This window comes from Euphorbia lathyris, chromosome 1, assembly GCF_963576675.1.
Source record: "Euphorbia lathyris chromosome 1, ddEupLath1.1, whole genome shotgun sequence".
In the NCBI taxonomy this organism is placed as follows: domain Eukaryota; kingdom Viridiplantae; phylum Streptophyta; class Magnoliopsida; order Malpighiales; family Euphorbiaceae; genus Euphorbia; species Euphorbia lathyris.
Window position 1 is genome coordinate 88,024,474 of NC_088910.1, and position 22,666 is coordinate 88,047,139.

Below are 22,666 nucleotides of genomic sequence, written 5' to 3' on the forward strand. Positions count from 1 at the left end.
TAACCTCCAAACTCTAACCTCCAAATTGGGGGTTAATGGGAGTAACGTAAACTTTTTTAAAATTTCTTGTCTCTGCAGAGTAAATTTAACCGTCCTTCCTCTCCATATTTAAACTCCCAAAGGAGGTTAAACATTTAACCTCATTTACATCTTATAAACTCCCAAACAAGGTTAATTTTTAACTTTCATTTCCATCACTTCTCTTCCATTTCCATTACTTCCTTTAACTCTCACCTCCACTCCCAGTCTTGATCACATGCACCTTAATGAGCATGCAGAATTTACTTATTCACTGCTTATTAGAATCCTAAGGTGGAGATTCAAAACATCATGAGGCTTAGATTTAATAAGCCTATATCTAACGGTGAATGAACAAATTCACTTGCTCATATGAAAATTCTTAACTCCATTAACCTCCAAACTCCCAAACAAAGCTAAGATAATTACGGAATACTGCCACTAGAGTATTGAAAAACGCCTTATCCGTATATTTATACGTCCTGGTTTTTATGTCGCTCTAGATTCACGCCATACGTCTCTCTCTTTCTGCTTCCCTCTCTCTTGTCGGTGTTGAGTTCAGATCTTTGCAGCTTCTTCACTCTAACCCACACATTTCACCTTCCTTCAACGTTACAAAATCAAACCCAGCTATAACAATTAAGCTCTCTCTCTCTCTCTAGGGTTTGCAGAGTTCTTAATTAATCCATTTGGATCTTGACAGAAAGGAAATGCCAGGGCTCATATTGTTCGTTTTCTTACTGAATTGTGAAACGGCAGTTTCTGCTTCTGCTGCTTCTTTATGCTAGTTTCGTTGGTTGAATTGTGGGGGGATTCAAAGAAAGCAGCCGAGGAGGAGGTGAAGAAGTGTATGAGGGAATTGGTGATCGTGTGGATCGTATGTGCGGTGGCCAAGGATTCCAGGAGAGGAATAAGGTGGGATTTCGTGTTGGTGATAAGGAGCAGGGGTAGGTGGGGAAAATGTGGTTGATTCTTCCTTGTTGTTTTTGTTGCTGTTATTACTGAATTTATTTTCGTTTCATCACAAGTTCTCAACTGCCTAGAGCAAATTGAAGTTTGCCAAACAACGGTTTTTAAATTTGGCAGTTTCTGAAAGTGTATAAAAGAACTACAGAATGCAGCAAGATCACCGGAAGAAGGTGATTTATTCTTCCTGTGTTAGCTTCATTACTGGACATTCTTTTACTTCCTTCCAAATGCTTTTATGATTGGACTTTGATGGCTCAGTTCATGTAATTGTATTTATATGCTACGACTTTTTGCGGAAGGCTTAGTTGAGGAGGAAGTCATTATTTTCGAATGTTACTGTATCATTCCCTTCGATATCTTAACAACATCGTTGTTATTAATTTCCGATATGATCAAGTGAAAAACAAATCTATTAATCGTAGAAGCTTATAGATGGACGTTTTCCATTACTTGCATCATTTCATGGAATGGTCTACAATTCTGGTATTAACTCTTGGATCAATCTAACTTCCAGAAAAGTAAAATCTATTTGGTAGCAGGTGTCTGTGTGCTTTATTTATTTTAATTTTTTATTACGTTATTTGGTAGGTTAAATGTTGACATTGGCATATAAGAAATCTGTGCTTTTGGTGTTTTCTCTAGGTGAGATGAATGCTATATCTTGTATCAGTAGGCTTCTTTTCATATACGATTTCTCTGTTTGTCCTGTGGTGGTATAGGCGTAAATGTGTGCAAGTGCTAGCTACAAAGCAGTTTCATTTTGATTTTTTTTTTTTTTTTGGGCGTACACTCCATTTATTTATATGCTAATACCATAGTTGTTACACTAAGGTGCTAGGGGGGTCTGGATCCTAGGCGCAAGCCGCATGGCTCAGGCGCGCCGCTGATGTACAGAAGGCACAGAATATAAAAAAAAAGATAGAAAATCTAATTGTCAATATTTGATACTAATGTCACTACTCTATTAATAGTTAAGGCACAAGTTATGATGAACTAAAAAGCACACTTATAACCACACAAACAAGATAAAACCACATAAAAAACATAATATTAAACGTCAAAAACACCAAGTTAATCTCCTCTCCTTTACGTCTGTTACTCTTCTTCCCTCCCTCCTATTTTTACAGAGTCAGTTTTCTAAGTTTCATAAATGGACCAGACCAGGATGCATCTCCTAAGTCTTCTCTTAGAATCCCGGCTGGGGATGGGTTGAGTTTTCTCACTCCCCGCCCAGGAAAGTGGAATCATCAGTGCTTAGCCTCTCCCATCCTTTAAGGCGATTATTCGATTCTTTCCTATCCAACTAATGAGAGTCGAGTGGAAGAAGCCTGTCTTTCTATCCCGTTACCACATCCATTTAGATCTCGCAATGGTGTTCAAATATCACACCTACTTTCTCTTCTCTTTGGGGATAACTGCTCTTATTTGCCAAAGCTTCTACAGCCCAAGCAAGAATTACCAATGATTAGTCTCTTCTTCTTCTTTTTTACTTATATGAACTGTTAGATTTAAGTTCAGTAAATAGGATAAGTGGTTGAGATTAATCAACCTTTTATTTTAACTAGAGCAGTAAAAAAATATAAAAACCTAATCATTAATCAAAACGCAGGCACGCCTGAGGAGAGTATGTTTTACTTTATTTTCTTTTTATTTCAAGTAAATCAGATTGGATATGTTAATAGATTTTGTAATCCATATTCATTTTTTCTTCCTATATTTGGCCTTTTCCTTTAATTGCGTCAGATTGGATACAGTTCCATTAAATGCTATGTTTTATTTTATGTTCTTTTTATTTCAAGTAAATCTGACCGGATACACTAATAGATTTTCTAATCCATAATCAATTTTTGTTCCTACATTTGGCCTTTTTATTTAATCGTGTCAGTTGCCTCTTCCTTCTATTTATACAGGTCGTCTTCATTCTAATGTTTTTACATGGTTTTTGCTTGTTCCATATTGATATTCCGCTATTACGAATAAACGGTTGTCTAGTTTTTGTTGTCTTCTGCTTTAGTCACTTTGCTTTTTCTGCATTATGGATTTTGGCAGCTGCTGGTGATGTCTTTGCATTGTAATTTTCTTTCTAAACAAGCCATTCATGGTCTTGTGGAAGAATTGCAAACTTTATTTTCTGTTTTCCAAGGTTTGTTTGTTTTCTTTTTGAAAATTAATAGAATCTGTCTTGTTTAGGATATTCAAGCTTGTAAGAAATGAGCATATCTAGTTACTGAACACTATTGTGTGTGTGTCACTGTGTTTCACATTTACTTTATAAGCATGAGAAAATGTAAGATGGATTAGAATGTTACAGAATCGAGCTATTTGGAAATAAATTGTAATGAATCATAAATGATATCGTAGGTATTATTTTTCTCTTTCACAGGTGTAGGAAATAATTCCTTGTTGGACTGGCAACTATTTCTCCTTTTTGTGTATTTCATCTTGGGCTTTTTAGGAAAACAAATAAAAAAAAAAAGGTTTGCAAGGCATATAGCTTTTATTATGGAGAACACAGTATATTCTAGTTTTTTTTTAATTAAATATGAAGGATGGCGTATAGGTTCAGTCTTCATTAGTTGGGCATTCTTTGATTGATGATGTTATAAGTTAACAGTTGAACTGGATTTTTATCATTGGTCATGATTTGAGATTTATTCCTAACAAAAATAGGATTATGTTGAAATATTTGTAATGTCAAAGAATGTGTAAGAGGATCTTAAATAAATATAAATTCAGGTGCTTTATGTTTAGGTTTCATAAATTAATGCTAATAGGATTCAATACTCTGCAAACTTTTCCTCGGCACTTCAATATATTTTATGCATTGTTGCTACCATACATGTGTGATGACTTTTGGCTTAAGTTTAAGGTATATTTGTTGTGGTTATCTGTTTGTATCCTGGCTAACACGCAACTAATTGCTTCAGAATTCAACAGAGATGGAATTTTTCTCTGAGTACGGTGATGCCAACAGGTACAAAATTCAGGAAGTTATTGGGAAAGGAAGTTACGGGGTTGTTTGCTCAGCAATTGATACTCACACTGGTCAAAAAGTGGCAATAAAGAAAATACATGATATTTTCGAACACATCTCAGATGCTGCTCGTATTCTTCGTGAGATAAAATTGCTTAGACTCCTGAGACACCCAGATATTGTGGAAATCAAACATATTATGCTTCCGCCATCAAGAAGAGATTTTAAAGACATTTATGTTGTTTTTGAGCTCATGGAGTCAGATCTGCATCAAGTAATTAAAGCAAATGATGACTTGACAAGAGAGCACTATCAATTTTTTCTTTATCAGCTTCTTCGCGCATTAAAATATATTCACACAGGTACAAGATTTGATTGCTTTTGTCAGTTAGTAATTGTAAAGATAAAAATTGGCAACCAATTACAATTTAGGAAATATTGTGGATGGAATGTAAAAAGATAAGGTGTTACAATTATGCCTCATCCCTCATGTCATTCATACCATTTTTCAGATTGGGGAGAAATTCATTAAATTTGTGAACCTTTTCAATCATTGCATTGTAATATTGTTCTTATATAAATCAGAACTTTGTTCTAATGTTCTAGTATGCTCTTTTCTGAAATTGTGAATGCTGTTCATTAAGAATTTTCTAGTTTTGCTTTTCGATTCCTGTTCTTCTATTTCAGTTTCCCTTTTCTCTTCAAGTGCCATGAGAAATATGGGAAGTATCTAATCTCTTTTTATCTTATTTCATGCAGCAAATGTCTATCATCGAGATTTAAAACCTAAGAATATATTGGCAAATGCGAATTGTAAACTGAAAATTTGTGATTTTGGGCTAGCAAGAGTGGCTTTTAATGATACCCCCTCTACAATATTTTGGACGGTATGTTTTCTAACATGTTTGACCTTGGCGATCCATGGAATTTTGTTTGTTTTTTCAGATTTTTATGTATTTATGCTTTTGTGTCCAAGAGGGATACTTAAGCTGAAGCTTAAGATCTTTATGGTGTATGGACAGGACTATGTTGCTACCAGATGGTACAGAGCTCCTGAACTGTGTGGATCATTTTTCTCAAAGGTATGTCTTTGAATATGTGATTTGTTGGATCCGAAATTGAATAAGTTCATCATTTGGCACCTGTGATGTACTACGTTGAGTTGTCTTTCTCTAAGAGCCCTAATTATGTGACTGCACTTCCATAAGAAGGAACTTGTGATGTTAAATGCTTTACTGCTGTAGATTCAGGAATGTGTGATTGGTTAGTACTTTTAACGCATGATTTGAGTCTTGAAATCCTAGTTTTGGTTTCTATGGTGCATTCATGGGAGATTTTTTTCTGGTTCCATCTTGTCTGAATCGGTTTGGCTGTTCCTCAATAGGGCCTTGGTGTCCATTAATATCTTGAGCATTGAATTAGGAAAGAGATATAAGTCTCATGTTACTTGTCCATTCTGAAGATGTGTCAAAAGTCAAATCAACCTTGTACTTGACTTGTCAGTTAGGACGCTGGTAACAATTTATTTGGTGCATTCCAGGTGCCATTTGTGAATAAGCATGGAGTCCTTTTTATCTCAGGCTAACATATTAATTAATGTGATAGGATTTATTGAAATTTCTTATAAGTGAGGGTCTTTAGTTTTATATCTCAAATAATTCAGGGCATTCTACAGACCTCCCTGTCGTTGGAATTGACCTAGGTATGAGATCCATTATTAAATTATTCACTCTGATGATGGGGATTTGTTATCTGTTAGTGGTGCACAAAACCTTCTTCTGCTTTGCCCATTGGGAGATAATGAAGAATGCATTTGCCTGTGTTAGAATTCTACTTATGCACTGTTGGGCAATATCAATATGTAGTTTGGGAAGCACTTCGATTCCCATCTCATGTATGTGTTGGCAAGAAGACCCATATATTCTTCAGATTTTGGTATATAGATTTTTGGTATGCATTTGAAACAAGGACGCATTCCCTTTTTTTCAAATTGTCCATGAATTGTGGGCACCAATGATTATAAGGTGTTGCTGGCCTTTGGTAAATTCTGCCAGCCTATGATACCAATATTTGTCTGATCAATATTTTATTTTCTGTTTTGTTATATCTTGTTTTCTTTTATTTCGTTTTTTTTAATATCTTATTTTGTTTTACCTTACTGTGCTGGTGATGCAAGACTTAGGTATAGGAGATGTTAACATATTTAACAGATCACATCTTATTCATCTATTCTTTTATGCATCTCATGACTTGTGTCTTGAATATCAAAGACATCTTATTCATCTATTCTTTTATTTAATATGTCTAGCCAGTGTAAACAACCCTTACCGAATAAAATGTTTTGTACTGGGAATCAGAAGGCATACATTTAGGCCCTTTTGATTGTTCTTGTGGTCATATTACATATGTAAAAATTATTGTATGAAAAGCGTGATAATATATCTGCTCTTGTATTTTGGCTCTTTTTGTTTTGTTGTTTTTATCCAATGTAATCTGGATGCAGTATACACCGGCAATTGATATTTGGAGCATTGGTTGCATCTTTGCTGAAGTTTTAACTGGGAAACCACTCTTTCCTGGAAAAAATGTTGTTCACCAGCTAGATTTGATGACAGATCTGCTTGGTACCCCTTCATTAGATACAATATCACGGGTAAGCCATTTTCCCCCATAATCTTGTAATATTTGGTCAGATTGATCAAGTTGGAATTCATCCTCTGTATATGCTCACATCCACTTGCTGGCTCACATGGTGTGGCAACTTCTCCTGCTTATGAATTACCATGCATATGATACTAAATAATCACAGCCACACAACCATACAGGTTCGAAATGAAAAGGCAAGGAGATATCTGAATAGTATGAGGAAGAAGCAGCCTGTTTCTTTTGCTCAGAAATTTCCAAATGCTGATCCTTCGGCATTGCGTTTGCTGGAAAGGCTGCTTGCTTTTGATCCGAAAGACAGACCAACAGCTGAACAGGTCTGCTACCATTATCCTGTAACTTGTACCTAATCACTAAATAAGATTGTTTTGTATTCTGTTGCTTCAACTATTTGCCTTAAAAGTGGTTAACAGTGAGTTGTAATATATATATATATATATATATAAATTTTGCTTTATTTATTTATATATTTATTTTCATCTGGTAATTCATCAGGCATTAGCAGATCCTTACTTTAAGGGACTGGCAAAAGTTGAAAGGGAGCCTTCCTGTCAGCCAATAACAAAAATGGAATTTGAATTTGAAAGACGAAGGGTTACAAAAGAGGATATTAGAGAGCTAATTTTTCGAGAGATACTGGAATACCATCCTCAATTGCTCAAGGATTACGTAAATGGAACTGAAAGGACTAACTTTCTTTATCCAAGGTTATTTCTCCCTCAATCTATTTGAATTATGATTTTAATTTTGGTTTTCTCAATTAGAATTACTCATATACTTGACATGGTACCATATTCCCTTTGTTTCCACTTTGTTTTGAATATTGTTTCTCCTGCTCACACAGTGCTGTTGATCAATTTAGAAGGCAGTTTGCACATCTTGAGGAGAATGGCGGTAAGAGTGTGCCAGCAATTCCCCTAGAAAGAAAACATGTATCTCTTCCTAGGTAAATATATGTGAGGTTTTCTTTTTCAGTTATGCTTATTGTTTATTTACAACTGTTTTTTTGGCTCTTAAGACATTTTGTTCAATTGTTTCGCTCAAACTATTTTGATTCACTGGTACACGGGAGTTTCTGTTATGCAATAAGTAAATACTAATATTTACTTTAAAACAAACAATCAAGGAACACAAATAGCCACTGATACATTTTTCTTTTATAGAACTTTGTCGTTAATTATTGAATTAATTGAAACCTATAATAGTTTGTTTATCTTCTTTCATCTCTTGCAGAGACCATTTTTATTATTTACATGCTCCCCACATTTCCATTCCCTATGTTCTAGACATACTTACCCTCATGTCTGTTTCCATGCAACATTGGTCAAATACATCAAAATATAGCATTTTGAGGGATGGAATTGTTTGGTTATGCAGAATGTGACTCGTGATTCACCTGTCAAATGAGAGAAAAAAAATCCACCTGTCAAATCAATTTTTATCAATTCCACTTTAGTAAAGATTCATTTGACTCGTGATTCAGGTACATGTTTGCTAGAATGGGGATTCAAAAGTAATTATATGCCTTTGACAATAGTGAATAAACAAAGTTTATATACTGGTGGTGGTGCTGATGTTAATAGGGATTTGTTGTACCTATACTTGGGTTAAATACACGAGATGTCAACAAAATTATAGAATTTTTTCACTAGGGATGTAATAACACTAAGAGGCATGAAAGGGACCACTGTTGGGTTAGGCTATTTTAATTTGAACTTGTCACTATTGAAAGAGACCATACAATTCAAAAAATTGAAGAGTAATTTTGAATTGGATTCAGTTTTAGGGACTTCGTTATGGATTGACCCCTGTTTTTTCCCTAGAAATATAATTTGACATGATGATATGACGTTCCTCATAATTTAACATGTCTGGTGTGAGTCCAACTTTTCTACTTTTTATTGGCCGAATTGTAGAGTTTTTTTATTACTTTAATGAGACTGCAATAATGGAATCGTCACATTTCTGGAAAAATATCTTTTGTGACCATAATGAATATTTTCATGACTTGGATGACCGTCCATCTACAATAAGATATTCTATGCTGCCGAGTCATTCTAAGAACAATCTAGAAATTTCAGAACAAAACTACAGTTAAATAAAGTTAGGTGTTCGCAGGTGGAATTAGAGAAGCCATTACTTGAGAAGAAGGAAACATGCAGTTGTGTTGAATGATCAATGCAAAAATGGTGGATGTATTAGTGGCTATTTGTGTTGCTTGCATTGTTTGTTTTATGTCTTCACCCTCACCTTGGCCGTGAAACATTTATATGATCGATCCTTGCCACCTTGGAGGCTTTAATTATATTGGATAGGTTTAAATTTTCGTGCCTATGAAATTTCATGGTGATTAGAACTAATTTCCTATTACGATTGGAGTGCATCAAGGTTCCGCACTAAGCCCATTTCTTTTTGCCATCGTTATGGATGAACTAACAAGTTCACTTCAAGATGGTATACCATGGTGCATGCTGTTTGCAGATGATATTGTGTTGGTTGATGAGACAAAAGGAGTGGAGAGTAAGTTGGAACTATGGAGACAAACTCTAGAATCTAGAGGCTTTAAGTTGAGCCGAAGTAAGACAGAATATTTGGAGTGTAAGTTTAGCGGCCATAGGAGAAGGGAGGCAGGGACAATCACTCTAGATGGGAGAGTTGTTCAGGCCTCGGATTGCTTCCAGTATTTAGGATCAATTATCCAAACGGATGGAGAAGTAGATGGAGATGTTGCTCATAGGATTAAAGCTGGTTGGTCGAAGTGGAAGAGTGCTACGGGTTTCCTTTGTGACCCCGGCATGCCTGATAGATTGAAGGGAAAATTCTACCGGACGGCAATTAGACCAGCATTGTTATATGGTACGGAGTGTTGGGCAGTGAAACACTGCCACATCCATAAGATGTTGGTGGCGGAGATGCGTATGCTGAGATGGATGTGTTGTCATACGAGAAGGGATCGGGTGAGTAATGAAATAATTAGGACAAAAGTAGGAGTCACATCTATTGAGAATAAAATGAGAGAAAACCGACTAAGGTGGTTTGGCCATGTGAGACGTAGAGCGCTTGATGCGTCGGTTAGGAGAACCGAAGAGTGGCAAAGGGATGTAGTGGTGAGGGATAGGGGAAGACCTAAGCAAACTTGGAGGAGGGTGATCGAGAGTGATATGAGTTTACTGGGAATTGAGGAAAATATGGTAGTGGATAGGACGGAGTGGAGGGAGCGAATTTGTGTCGCTGACACGACTTGATTTGACGGTTTTATATGATGGTTCATGTTAGCCGATCCCGAATCATTTCGGGACTAAGGCTTTGTTGTTGTTGTTGTTTGATTAGAACTAATTTCCATCTGTCATTTTCAGGTCTACAGTAGTGCATTCGAACGGTATTCATCCCAAAGACCAGAATTTTATTTCCATGAGAGACAGACAGACTGCAGAAGAAACACACATAAAAAATGCTAAAGATCTGGAGGGAATTCATGTAAATATATCATCCCTGCAGGCACAACAAAGAGGTCCAATAGGTACTCTCTATTTTGGACTCTCTATGTAGACAATATGTACACCATTTCTGAAAATTTTATTTGATGTGGTTCAGCAGATAAGCAGGGAAAAGTAGCGGTTCCATATGATAATGGAGGGATGATGAAAGATGGGTATGACCCAAGAACATACATGAGAGGTGCAATCGGTCCCTCACAGGCTGTTCCTCCTGCCTTTGGTTACCGCAGATCAGGCATGGGGAAGCAAGAGAGACCTATAGAAATTCAGAGGGAATCATCTGCACAAAAGCAAAGTGGCATTGGAGCTAAATTTGCGCCGGATGTGGCTATAAACATTGACACCAACCCCTTCTTTATGACCCGAGCAGGAATTAATAAGGTGGAGCATGTTGATGAGCGGATCTCAATGAACACAAACTTGTTGCAGGCGAAGGGTCAGTATGGTGGTATAACAGCTGCTGCTGCTGCTGCTCCTGCTGCTAGTGTTGCTTCTCACAGGAAAGTTGGGACTGTTCAATATGGTATGACAAAGATGTACTGAAAGATTAATTTAGGGAATAATCATTTCAAGGATAAAGAATACAGTTGAGGATTCTCTAGAAACTAGGTTTGATCATTAAAAAAAAAAAAAAGAAGAAGTAAAAATACATGTGACTTTTAAGTATACATACATGTCATGGAATTATAATGAGTTTAGTTTTCGTTACCAATAAAGTAAGAGGATTTGGTCCTTTAGCTTGGTTTGCGGCTCACTTCACCTTTTGACTTGGTATTTTTCACAACTAAAAACTTAATTCAAAATGATATACTTTTGACTGAATCATCAAATTTTAAACAAAACTAGTTTAAAATAAATTTGATTTTAGCAGGCAAATTGAAAGGTTAAATAGATAGACTTTGGTCAAATTGATTCCTTAATCTCATTTTATAGTGTTTCAGTATCTGATGACATAATATATTGATTTGTTGACTGTATAATACTTTTATTAATAATTTATGGACTTTTATTATTAATGCTGGTGATATAATAGGTGCCTTCTATGGTTACTTTGTTTTTGACAAAGTACCATTACTTGGTGTGTTTTTATCATTGGATGATGAAGTATAAAATTAATCCAATGGTAAAAACACACAAAGTAAGGCTTACTTTGTAAAAAACAAAGTAAGCATAGCCTTTACCTAATTTAATGATGTGGTATGTTGATTTAATTTGATAATTCTTTGTTTTCCATTTCAGCCAAAAAAAAAAAAACCCTTTACTAGTTTTAATAAAAAAAATTGTTGCAACACAAGAAAACATCCCTTGTAAATTCATGGAATTTTCTATTTTTTTTTTTTTTTTGACTTATCCTATAATTCATAGGGATTTGAGCTGACAATTTTATCAGATTGAGAGCCAGAAAAATAAAACTTATAAAAATCGGAGTACGAACCAATACAAGCTAAAAGAAAAGGAGGGATATCCTCAACAAAAATTTCGTCTCGAGGGTCTAGCCCACCCTACAAGTAGATGAGAGGCCGTGTTAGCAGTTCGTCGTGCAAAGATGAAGTCAGTTGTGATTGGAACATTATTAATTAGGATTTCCAGTCAGTTTATACCCACTAATCTTCTTACCATCAATTGGACAACTTCTTACAATCAGAGGCTGCAATGATAGAGGAGAAGCCCACTTCACGAGTCAAACCGAGAATCCGCTGAGTTCCGCCTACAAGACCGATGGTACAAGAACCAGAGGCCCATCCCAGATAAAAGGACCTCCCTTGCCTCATCCTACACCATAAAACCAATAGAGCTTAGTAGTGAAACCGGACTAGCTGTCGCATCACAATTCAACTTGAATTGCCTAGACGATGGAGGAACCTAGCTTGCCGGCAGGTCGCTGATACCATTGGCAGTCACCATTGGAATAACATAAGAACCAGCAGCCCTCTGTACATGACCAATCACCTATGTTATTACTGTTGGTCCCTTATAACGTAACGAATTAGTTCCAAGAGGGGGATATGAACTATTTTAAATTTTAGTACGTTAAGGCTAACTTCTTTTTCTCTAAAAAGGAATTACACAGCGCGCTGAGTGAAGTAAAACACTAGCTTAGTCAACTGGTGACTAAGTCAGCTTCTTTCTTTGAGTCAGGAGATAACACTTGAGTCTATTCCTGAACTCAGATACTCAATGCACACAACTCAGCGTGACCTCTTTACTTGGTCAGTTTTGTTTAAGCAAGCAATATATATATTAAAGGAGTTTAAGGTTAGAACGATGTTACTCAGCAGATTTATCCAGGTTCGGCCTCTATGCCTACGTCCTGTCCCCGGAACACGTTCCGAGCTTTCGAATTCTCTACTGAGCTCTTTAACGGTAGAGCATCAAACCTTTTACAACAAGAAGCTGCGTATAACAAGAGTACCTTCCTCTATACCTCTACTCACTCCTATTCTATTGCTGAGTACTATAACCGAGTACTCAGTCTCTCCTTTCTAATTCTAGAAATGATAATAAGTTTGTCCTAAACAACAATTGCTAAGACACTTTAGATGATTGGATAATCACTCTAGACTTTTACACAGTAATATGGAAATTGGTGTAAGTATTTGCTTTGCTTTTTCACACAGATTCTTCAAGTAGAAATTTGGTCAGCGTAATGGCTTGGTGAAGATCTGCATCGAATGAAGCAACTGAAAGGCCTATTTATAGTGACACTTGAGGTATCGGTTATTTCAAATTTCGAAATAGCCGTTGGAGGGAAACAGCTTGATGTCGTTGTCACTCAGTATACGCTCAGTGCCGTTGGCCAATCAGATTATTGTATCTTCTGTCTTCGGTCAGTGCTGAGCAGCTTTTAGACAGACAGGCAGAATGTTTCTCCTTTTATGGCAAAGTCTTCCAGACAGCTTTCTGTGTCTTCTGAACTTTACCCAAAGTAGAAATACTTTTTCTTGAAGTTGTTCTTTGCTCAGCTGCTGTCTTGTACTCTTTGTCGTCCAACTCAGCAGCTTCGTTCCGAAGTAGACAAAGAAAGTCTTCCAGATCCTTCTTCATGCTGAGCTGCGTTTTGTTCACAACGACAGCATTTTGTTTACACGGGCCGAGTTGTCTTGGGCCTTTGACTTTCCTTTGGGCCTTTAGCCTTTTAGTCTTTATGTCTTATAAAAAATTTAACTCAATATTGAACAAACACATTAGTGTAATAAATCAAAGCATTTAAACTTAGTGTGTTTAGAATATTCTTTAATCATATACTTAAATAATTTTGTCAAATCAAAATCATGTGGAAAGATGTTTCAACAATTACCTCCGTGTTTTGTAATGTTGGGGCTAATTCTCCGACAGTGAAGTGAAAAGTGTGTTTTTCTGGATGTCATCTTTCAACTAGTACAATGATTAAACTTTGATCAATTGACATACCGCCAACACTAGCAATACAACTAAATCCAAATGATATAAGGCATTCCTCAATCTTTGAATCTATGTTACGATATGCCTTGAATCCCGATGCTATCTGACATTGTAAAACCACATCATCATCCTATACATTTATAAACGTAGTATATAATACTATTGGAATACATTTAAAAGTAATATGCATACATTTAATGTTATTAACACTAATATGTTAAATTTGAAATTTTTATCAGGTTCATCCATATATTTTGCGAACACTGAGTGAGTTGTAAATACAATAAATCTACATTATGTGGATCTGATTGTACAATATGTTCAACTCTTATTCCATATGTCATTGTCTCTTAAGAGTTCAGGTACGTAATAAATCATAATAAAATTTGATTAGTATAATATTTTGACTAATTAGAATGGTAAATACATAAAAACCAAATATTCTTACTAACAAATATAAATATTTTTATACCTTTTTAACTACTAAAAGAGTGTTAGGTTGGGTCAACATCGAAGAATGAGAATGTAAATAGGTTATTCTTATTTAAACTGTTTGGTCAACCAAATTTAATTATAGAATGGAAATGTGATTCTTTAAACAAAGAATGACCCATTCATTCCTTAATATATGTTAATCAAAATTGATAAAAAAAAAACAATTTTTTTTTCTCACTTTCACGTATCTCTGTTTTTTTTAAAAGAAGTCCTAGATTTGTAGTTGGTACTGAGTTAGTTTTTCATATTTTTTTTGTTATAATTTAATTTATCCAATTAATTTTAATTTTGTCGCTTTCTAATTCTGATTCCAAAATTTGAACCAAATACTTGTAATAATAATTGGATTCCGATTCCAGATTAAACCAAACAAAAAAATAAATAGAAACTCCAATTCTGATTCCATAGAATTCCGATTCCGATTCTAATTCTGATTCCAAAACTTGAACCAAACACCCCCTAATTAATATATTTACTTAACTCATTTATTAACTAAAAATATATTTACTAATAAATATAGATATTTTCATATCTTCTTAACTACTAAATATATTCACTTAACTCATTCACTAACTAAAAATATATTTACTAACAAATATAAACATTTCCAAACCTTTTTAACTACTAGTAATATATATTTACTTAACTCATTTACTAATAACTAAAAAGAATTTTACTAAAGAATATAAATATTTTCATACCTTTTTAACTACTAATATATATTTACTTAACTAGTTTACTAACAATTTTTTTTTTGGGTTAATTACAAAAAACTACCCTGTGGTTTGGCCGATTTGCGATCTGGTACCTGTGGTATTTTTTGTTACAAACAGGTACCTGTGGTTGTCGCCGTTACCAAAATCAAGGAAACGGAAAATTGACTGTTAAATTACAGGGGTATTTTCGGAAACAGATTTTTTTTGACTTTTTTGTTGACTTCTCTCTTTCCTCCTCTCCTTTTCTTCTTTAACGATTTTCTCTCTCTTCTTTTCTTCTTCTCTTCTCCTTCATCTTCTTCTTCCTTTCTTCTCTTCTTCCCCATTTCTTTTTCTTTTTCTTCTTCTTCCCCATTTCTTCTTCTTCTTTTCTTCTCTTTTTCCTCATTTCTTTTTCTTTTTCTTCTTCTTTCTCATTTCTTCTTCTTCCTTTCTTCTCTTCTTCCCCATCTTCTTTTTTTGTTTTTCATTTCTGGTAAATTCCAGAATTTTGGAATTTCTGGAATTCCAGAATTCTAGAAATTCCAGAATTTCCAGAGTTCTGGAATTCTGGAAATTCTGGAATTCCAGAAATTCCAGAATTCTGGAAATCTGGAATTTCTGGAATTCCAGATTTCCAGAATTCTGGAATTTCTGGAATTCCAGATTTCCAGAATTCTGGAATTTCTGGAATTTCAGAATTTCCAGAGTTCTGGAATTCTGGAAATTCTGGAATTCCAGAAATTCCAGAATTCTGGAAATCTGGAATTTCTGGAATTCCAGAATTTCCAGAATTCTGGAAATTCCAGAAATTCCAGAATTCTGGAATTCACCAGAAGAAAAAAAAAGGAGAAGAAGAAGAAGAGAGGAGGAAGAAGAAGAAAAGAGAAGAAGAAGAAGAAAGGAGAAGATGGAGAAGACGAAGAACATCGATGGAGAAGACGAAGAACGTGGATGGAGAAGAGAGAAGGGTGAGAGAGAGAAAGAAAGAAAAAATTAAAAAAAAAATTAAAAAAAAAAATAAAAAATCAAATTTCCGAAATTACCCCTATGCCACGTCAGCTTTTTAACAGAATTCTGACCGTCTCCTTGATTTTGCTAACGGTGACAACCACGAGTACCTGTTTGTAACAAAAAATACCACAGGTACCAGATCGCAAATCGGCCAAACCACAGAATAATTTTTTGTAATTAACCCTTTTTTTTTACTAACACATATAAAAAATTTCATAACTTTTTAACTACTAAATATATTTACTTAACTCATTACTAACTAAAAACATTTTCATTAACAAATATAAATATTTTCATAACTTCTTAACTACTAAATATATTTATTTAAATTATTTACCAACTATATATATTTACTAACTAAAAATATATTTACTTACAAATATAAACATTTTCATATCTTATTAACTACTAAATATTTACTGACTATAAATATACTATGCATGTCTATAAAAACTATAAATATTACCCAAACCTAATATAAACTACAACTATAACTTATAGGTAAAAATAAAGACTAAAAATGAAACTTTACCATATTCTTTTTTCGAATACGCCGAACACAACACACTGCTCGAGCAATGTGTTGTCAAGTCATACTGACACCGGTTATCCAAATACTGGTGTTGGTGATACCAATTATTTATTAACCGGTTTTATGAGGCCAATTAATAAATAACCGGTCTCACGCCTGCCATGTCTGTCTGTGGTAGACATGGCAGTGACCCCGGTTATTGTAAAACCGAGGTCTTAACGAAGTACGAAACCGGTGAATGAATCACCAGTTTTAGCTGACCATGTTTAAAAATTTAAGTAGTACATCGTGCATGATTGTTAACTTGGATTTACATAGGGATAAATGCGATAAATAGAGTTATTATTTAGAGGAAAAATCTGATAAAAATGTCATTCAAAAGAAATGGAGCAATAAACTAATTAGAAAAACTCATAAAAACTTTTGGGTAAATTATACCCATGACCATTGAACTTTACCCATTTTTACATTATGACCACTCAACTTTATTTCTTCCCTTTACACTTTAATACCGGTGGCCACTCAATTTTAACTAATTTCTCAAAATGACCGTTAACGACCTCAAAATGAAAATATTCAAGAATTAAAGTTGTTCAGAACGATATTTACCATGAAACCACATTTTTTATTTTCGAAAATCACATTTTTTGGAGCTTTCTCTCTCTAAAAATTCAGTTTCTTTCTCCTAACCAAACAACACCTAAATGACCTCAAAACGAAAATTTTCAAGAATTAAAGTTCCTTAGAATATCATTAACGCTTTGGATTTTTTATTTTTAGCCATCAATGGTCATTTTGAGGCGTTAAGTGGCCACCGATGTTAAAAAGTGTAAAGTTCAGTAGTCATACCGGAAAAAAATGAAGTTCAGTGGCCATAATGTGAAAATTGGTAAAGTTCAGTGGCCATGGGTGTAATTTACCCCAAAATTTTTTCATAATTAGAGATTTGAGCTCAAGAAACTCTTTTAAACCCTTATTCAGACTTTTAGAGTGGTTTAAACAACTAATTTTACCTCAAATCTCTCTCTATCAAACAACGCCTAAAGTCATTGATTTCTCTTTTACTCCTTTCACTTTTTAAAATTCTTTCCCTTATTGGGAGTTTGAAGGTTAATGGAGCTGAGAGTTAAAGGAGATAATAGAAAGGGAAGGGAAGTGATGGAAATGAAAGTTAAAAATTAACCTTGTTTGGGAGTTTATAGAATATAGGGTAAATAATTTATTAGTCCCCTAGTTTTTACCTAACATACTGTTTAGTCCTCCTATTTTGAAAAACACATTTTAAGGTCCCTATCTTTTACAAATATTAACCTTGTGGTCCTTTTATCTATTTTTTTATATTTTTAACCGAACATATCTTAGCTTTTAGGACAACCACAGTACAATACAAGTTGACCATGTTACTCTGTTATTTTATATATGTCTATTTATGCTAAAATATAACGGTTACAAGTCTAAAAAAATTAGATAAACGGACCAAATGGTTAATATTGGCAAAAGATAGGGACCTTAAAATGTGTTTTTCAAAATAGAAGGACTAAACAGTGTGTTAGGTAAAAACCAGGGGACTAATAAATTAGTTACCCTAGAATATAAATAAGATTAAATGTTTAACTTCGTTTGTGAGTTTAAATATGGAGGGAAAATAAAGTTAAATTTACTCTGCAGAGACAAAAAATTATAAAAAACTTTACGTTATTCCTATTTACCCCAAATTTGGATGTTAGAGAAAGTGAATATTTAATCTTATTAACCTCCATTTACTCCCAAAAAACAATTCCCAAACAAAATTAATTTGGTATTTAACCTTCCATTACTCTCGTAAACTTTCATTAACCCCCAAATAAGGGCTTAGGACCAAAAGCTCCTAAATGTTGTAGGGGTCATACGGAATTCCCCCGTTCTCTCACCCGATTGAGATATCCTCTGTTTCGCCCAAGAAAGATTGATTAAATCATCAAAAATTTGGAACGTGAAGTGCAATCAAGTTCAATTAGATCTATGCTTTTGAGGTACTCAAATTTAAGTCAAATCTTGATAGGTGAAGGAATATCAGAGCCGGAACTTGCTCTCATGTAGTGGACTCCATACCATTAGACACGTGCTTTGCACAGACCATTTTCTTTTAACTGAAGCCGTCCATTTCAATACCAAACCAAACCCTATCATTCCTTCCATCGAATCCCATTCCAAGAAATAAGGCTGGACCTTTTTTTCTGTTTCCCTTTTCCCATTTCCTCACTTTCCCGGAAAGGTCTCCTTTTCTTTTCTCAATTACCCCTCTAGGTATTGCTACGCCCTCCCTCTGTTTGGTTTCCCAGAAAACATTACTGTATTCACCCTCTGATTTTCTTCTAATCTGATTTTTTTTTTTATATATATTGTTTTTCTCTGGTTTTAGAGTTTAAAGTTATGGCAGACGACAACACGATCGCCAACGGCGTTGGATTAGAGAATGACGATTCCACGACTGAGATCTTCTACGAACCTGATCAGCGCGAGAACGAAACCAAGATGAAGGTGAAGGTCGATGCCTTGGAGCAGGAGAAACTCTCCCTGATCAGCGAGAACGAAGACATCAAAGCTCAGATTGTGCAATTCAAAGCCGAGATTGAGTCGCTGAGATCCGAATCTTCGAAGCTGAAGCTGACGTTGGGAGAAATGGAGAGAGAGAACGAAGAGTCAAAGAAGAACTTGAAAGCGCTTGATGTGATTGCTCATAGAGCTCAGCAGCTCGAGAGTGAGGTTGTAAGGCTTCAACATGACTTGATTTCAGCTATGAGCGCTGGAGAGGAATCCAATTCTGAGATTTCGGAGATGAAGAAATTGTTGGGAGAAAAGGAACTAAGTCTGGAGGAGTTGAGGAGAGAGAAGGTGGAGGAAGAGAATAAAATTAGGGATTTGGAAAAAAAAATTGGTGCATTGGAGGTAAAAGAAGTAGAGGAGAGGAGTAAGAAAGTGAGGATGGAGGAGGAGATGCTAGAGAAATTAGATGAAAAAGAGAAAGAGATGGGTGAGTATAAGAAGAAATTGCAGGCCTCGGAGGAGAAGCTGAGTGAAATGGAAGGAAAGGTTTTGGAGATGCAGAAGAAGGTGGAGGAAGCAGAAATTTCAATTGGTGGATTGAAGGAAAGGAGTATGGATGCTGTGAATGGGTTTGAAGGAGAGAAGAGTATAGGGAAGGGGACGGAAGGGTTGAAGGTGGGGATGCCGGTGTTGGCAGTTGGATTAACAGGTGCCTTTCTTGCTACGGCTGCTGTGGTGTACATTCACTATGCTAGGCGCTCATGATTCAGAGGTTAGGCTTTGAGTGAAGAAAAAAAATTTCAATTTTGGTAGATTCAAATCAGATATATGCTTGGCTTGGCATTTGTTTTTTGGGTTGTTGAGAGTTATGCTTTACTCTAATTACTGGCTTGATTTTTCTGATTAAATGATATGCTTACTTAGTTGTTATGAAGGAATTTCTTCAGATTAGCTAGTGTAGTGCATCTACTATGCACTAGTGACTTTATCTGTGAATTGGTTGTTATCTACTTCAATTCTGACAGTTAAAATTGCTGGAATGGAATATATATTTTTCCTAGTTGCTTGCAGTATCTTTTTCTGATGAAATTTTCTTTGTGTTAGCTTCACATACCATTCATTGTCTATTAGTTTTACTTTTGTGTGTTATCTTAGGAGGTTTTTGTGAGTTTGTATGAGAATCACCTAGTATTATTAAGTAAATATTTTTGATTGTATGAAAATACCTTGTATAAAGGTTTTGACTTGATTGGGTTTTTGTGTTGTGACTGTCAAGCTTGACCCAGAAGCTTATTTTGAAAGCTAAAGTCCAAGAATTACTACTTCTACTATTATTTTTTAAACACCTCACGCACAAATAGGCTTGAAGTGTTGCCATTTTATCATGTGTTTGAAGTGTTGCCATTTTATCATGTGTTGAATTGAAGTAACAAATTGAATTTTGAACTCTTGAGCACTAGACTCTAATAAATTGTTAGAAGGGTAAAGATTATCTCACATGTATAGCTTCACATATATAGGTAACTAAGCTATAGAAGACATTCTATTTTGTTAGTCTGTTGGAAATTCATGGAAACGCTTCATTTTTTAGAGTTACATATGTGGAGCTATTTTTCCAATCTAATCTAGAAATTTCCTAGAAAAGGATTGTTTTACCAATCAAATTAGTAACAGATGTAAAAGAACAACAATGGAAAGTAATCGGGTGTCTTATCCATTCTAGAAGAGCTAGAGATGATTATGGCTAGTCGTAGTTATGTCCCATCAGAATTAGATCAATGGTAATAATTGCAGCACTTACTTCTAATTAGGGTTATTATCGTGTATTAACATTAATTGCTTATCAAACCAATACAAAATGCACTTTATTTTTATCTGTTGGCTGTTTATAGCCATGTGCCAACTTGATTTTATGCTTGTCTGGTGCCATATCTGTTTGCTTCCTATCGTTACACTCGGGGCGAGTTTAAAGCAAGCAGCTAGTAATGCTCTGTTTTCTGGCTTGCAAGGTGATGCACTAAATTTGTCCCTCCCCCATTTTTCTTCCATCCTTCTCAAGTAAACACTTTCTTTTTATTATTATTTTAAATTTATAAAAATTTACTTTTTTGGGGAGGGGGCCGGGTGAATTCTCTTTTTCAGCGTAATGTTCACTTGAGCGGTGATTGACCAAACTCATTTGGCCAGTCACTGTCGTGGTGGGAAATAAATAAAAGGGATCACTGGGGTATATTCTCTTTTTTTACTGTAATGTTCATTGGCTGGCTGGTGATTGACCAAACTCAAGTTGCCATCCAAGTGAACATTACCACTGTGTTTTTAAAAACTCTATTAGATTTTTGTTATAACTTATAAGGGATGAATTAAATTGTTTAGTTCTAAAAATGAACTTTACATACAGTTTAGTCATTCAAATTGGCTTTTTTACATGTTCAAAAATTATTGATGATGTGTAATAATCCTGCTGCTTAGTTTTAGGATCGATTTGATATTCAAAGTTTGTTTTGATCTTATTTGATTTTATTTATCAATGTTGACGATGAAATTGACCATTTATCCTCTGCCTACGGGTTGAAGTTTTGTTACAGATCAACTCTCGGTTAAAATGCGTGGTTGGTTTTTGAAATTGTCTCTTAACTATAAAACTAAGATATTAAACATTCAATTTTGTAATTATCACCGATTTGTGAACCTTTTCGTACCAAACAAAAAGCTATTAAAATATAGGCCTAATGCATACCCAGCCCCCTAAAGTTGTCCGTTTTGTTCATTTAACCCCCTCACCTTACGGCACAACCCTTTAACCCCCTAAACTCCATAAAAATGGTATTTCTCACCCCCTTAACTTGTCTAAATTTATCATTTTACCTCTTCTCAACTCATCGAATATCTTATTTACCCCTTTAACTCCATAAAAGTGGTATTTCTCACCACTTATGATCCTATTTACCCTCTTAATTTCATAAAAATGGTATTTTTTATCCCTTTATAGTAGTAAAAAAAGTTGAATGAAGAAAGAACGAATAAAAAATACAAATAACAAGAACATTAATATAAACAAGTTAAATACATTATATGTAGGGATAATGTACCGAAATGGGCCTATGATTTTTGGGGAAGTATCAATTTAGGTTCCACTTTTATGGAAAACATAAATATAGGTTTAACGTTTAAAAAAAGTTATCAATTTAGGCTTCGATAACGGATTGTAAGGGGTGAAAAATACCACTTTTATGAAGTTAAGGGGTAAATAGAACATTCTATGAGTTGGGGGGATAAATGGACAAGTTAAGGGGGTGAGAAATACCATTTTTATGGAGTTTAGGGGGTTAAAGGGTTATCCCGTAAGGTGAGGGGGTTAAATGAACAAAACGGACAACTTTAGGAGGCTGGGTATGCATTAGGCCTAAAATATACTAGTAGTTTGTTAATAGCTTTCTTATAAGAATTTCCACCAGAAAAATTAAAATTATAAAGGGTTTATTCTTATTTTTTTAACTGTTTCAGTCAGGAAGGATATTACATTCTATTTTTCATGTGTATATTTTATTTACTACAGCCATGGAATAAGGAAATTATGTCGGTATACCATTCCTCATTGAGAGTCTGGTTGACGCTACGATACTGGTTGAACTCGAAGTTTAAACATAGGATCATGATGATGTTCGGCATGATTGATGTGTTGGAGAATAGAGTTGCCACTTAGATTTAATCTAGAAAATATTTTCAAGATTCATCACGTCCGACATGATTGACGTGTTGGAGAATAGAGTTGGCACTTAGATTTAATCTAGAAAATGTTTCTGAGATTCATCACGTTAAGCTTAACGAGTTCGGGAAATTAAGTATATTTTGGGAAGGTCTATACCCTCTTAGAAGA

The 22,666-nt window shown here is 34.8% G+C and overlaps 2 protein-coding genes across 4 annotated transcripts; both read left to right on the forward strand.

The window, feature by feature from the left end:
* Positions 1 to 516: 516 nt before the first annotated feature.
* Positions 517 to 10,864, forward strand: LOC136205593 (mitogen-activated protein kinase 20). 3 transcript variants are annotated; one of them, XM_065996252.1, is made up of 10 exons: positions 517 to 1,157; positions 3,915 to 4,323; positions 4,721 to 4,848; positions 4,984 to 5,043; positions 6,465 to 6,614; positions 6,787 to 6,942; positions 7,121 to 7,332; positions 7,470 to 7,571; positions 9,982 to 10,145; positions 10,220 to 10,864. In XM_065996252.1, the coding sequence occupies exons 1-10, from the start codon at positions 1,134 to 1,136 to the stop codon at positions 10,663 to 10,665; spliced, it is 1,851 nt and encodes a 616-aa protein (XP_065852324.1). In that variant the 5' UTR covers positions 517 to 1,133; the 3' UTR covers positions 10,666 to 10,864. The 3 variants fall into 3 exon arrangements, with proteins under 3 accessions (XP_065852324.1, XP_065852333.1, XP_065852341.1); XM_065996261.1 differs by having other exon boundaries at positions 10,223 to 10,864; XM_065996269.1 differs by having other exon boundaries at positions 517 to 965.
* A 7,526-nt stretch (positions 10,865 to 18,390) lies between these two features.
* Positions 18,391 to 19,856, forward strand: LOC136205608 (peroxisomal and mitochondrial division factor 2-like). Its single transcript, XM_065996283.1, has 2 exons — positions 18,391 to 18,546; positions 18,662 to 19,856. Exon 2 carries the CDS (start codon positions 18,673 to 18,675, stop codon positions 19,549 to 19,551), a length of 879 nt encoding a protein of 292 aa, XP_065852355.1. The 5' UTR covers positions 18,391 to 18,546; positions 18,662 to 18,672; the 3' UTR covers positions 19,552 to 19,856.
* Positions 19,857 to 22,666: the final 2,810 nt, after the last annotated feature.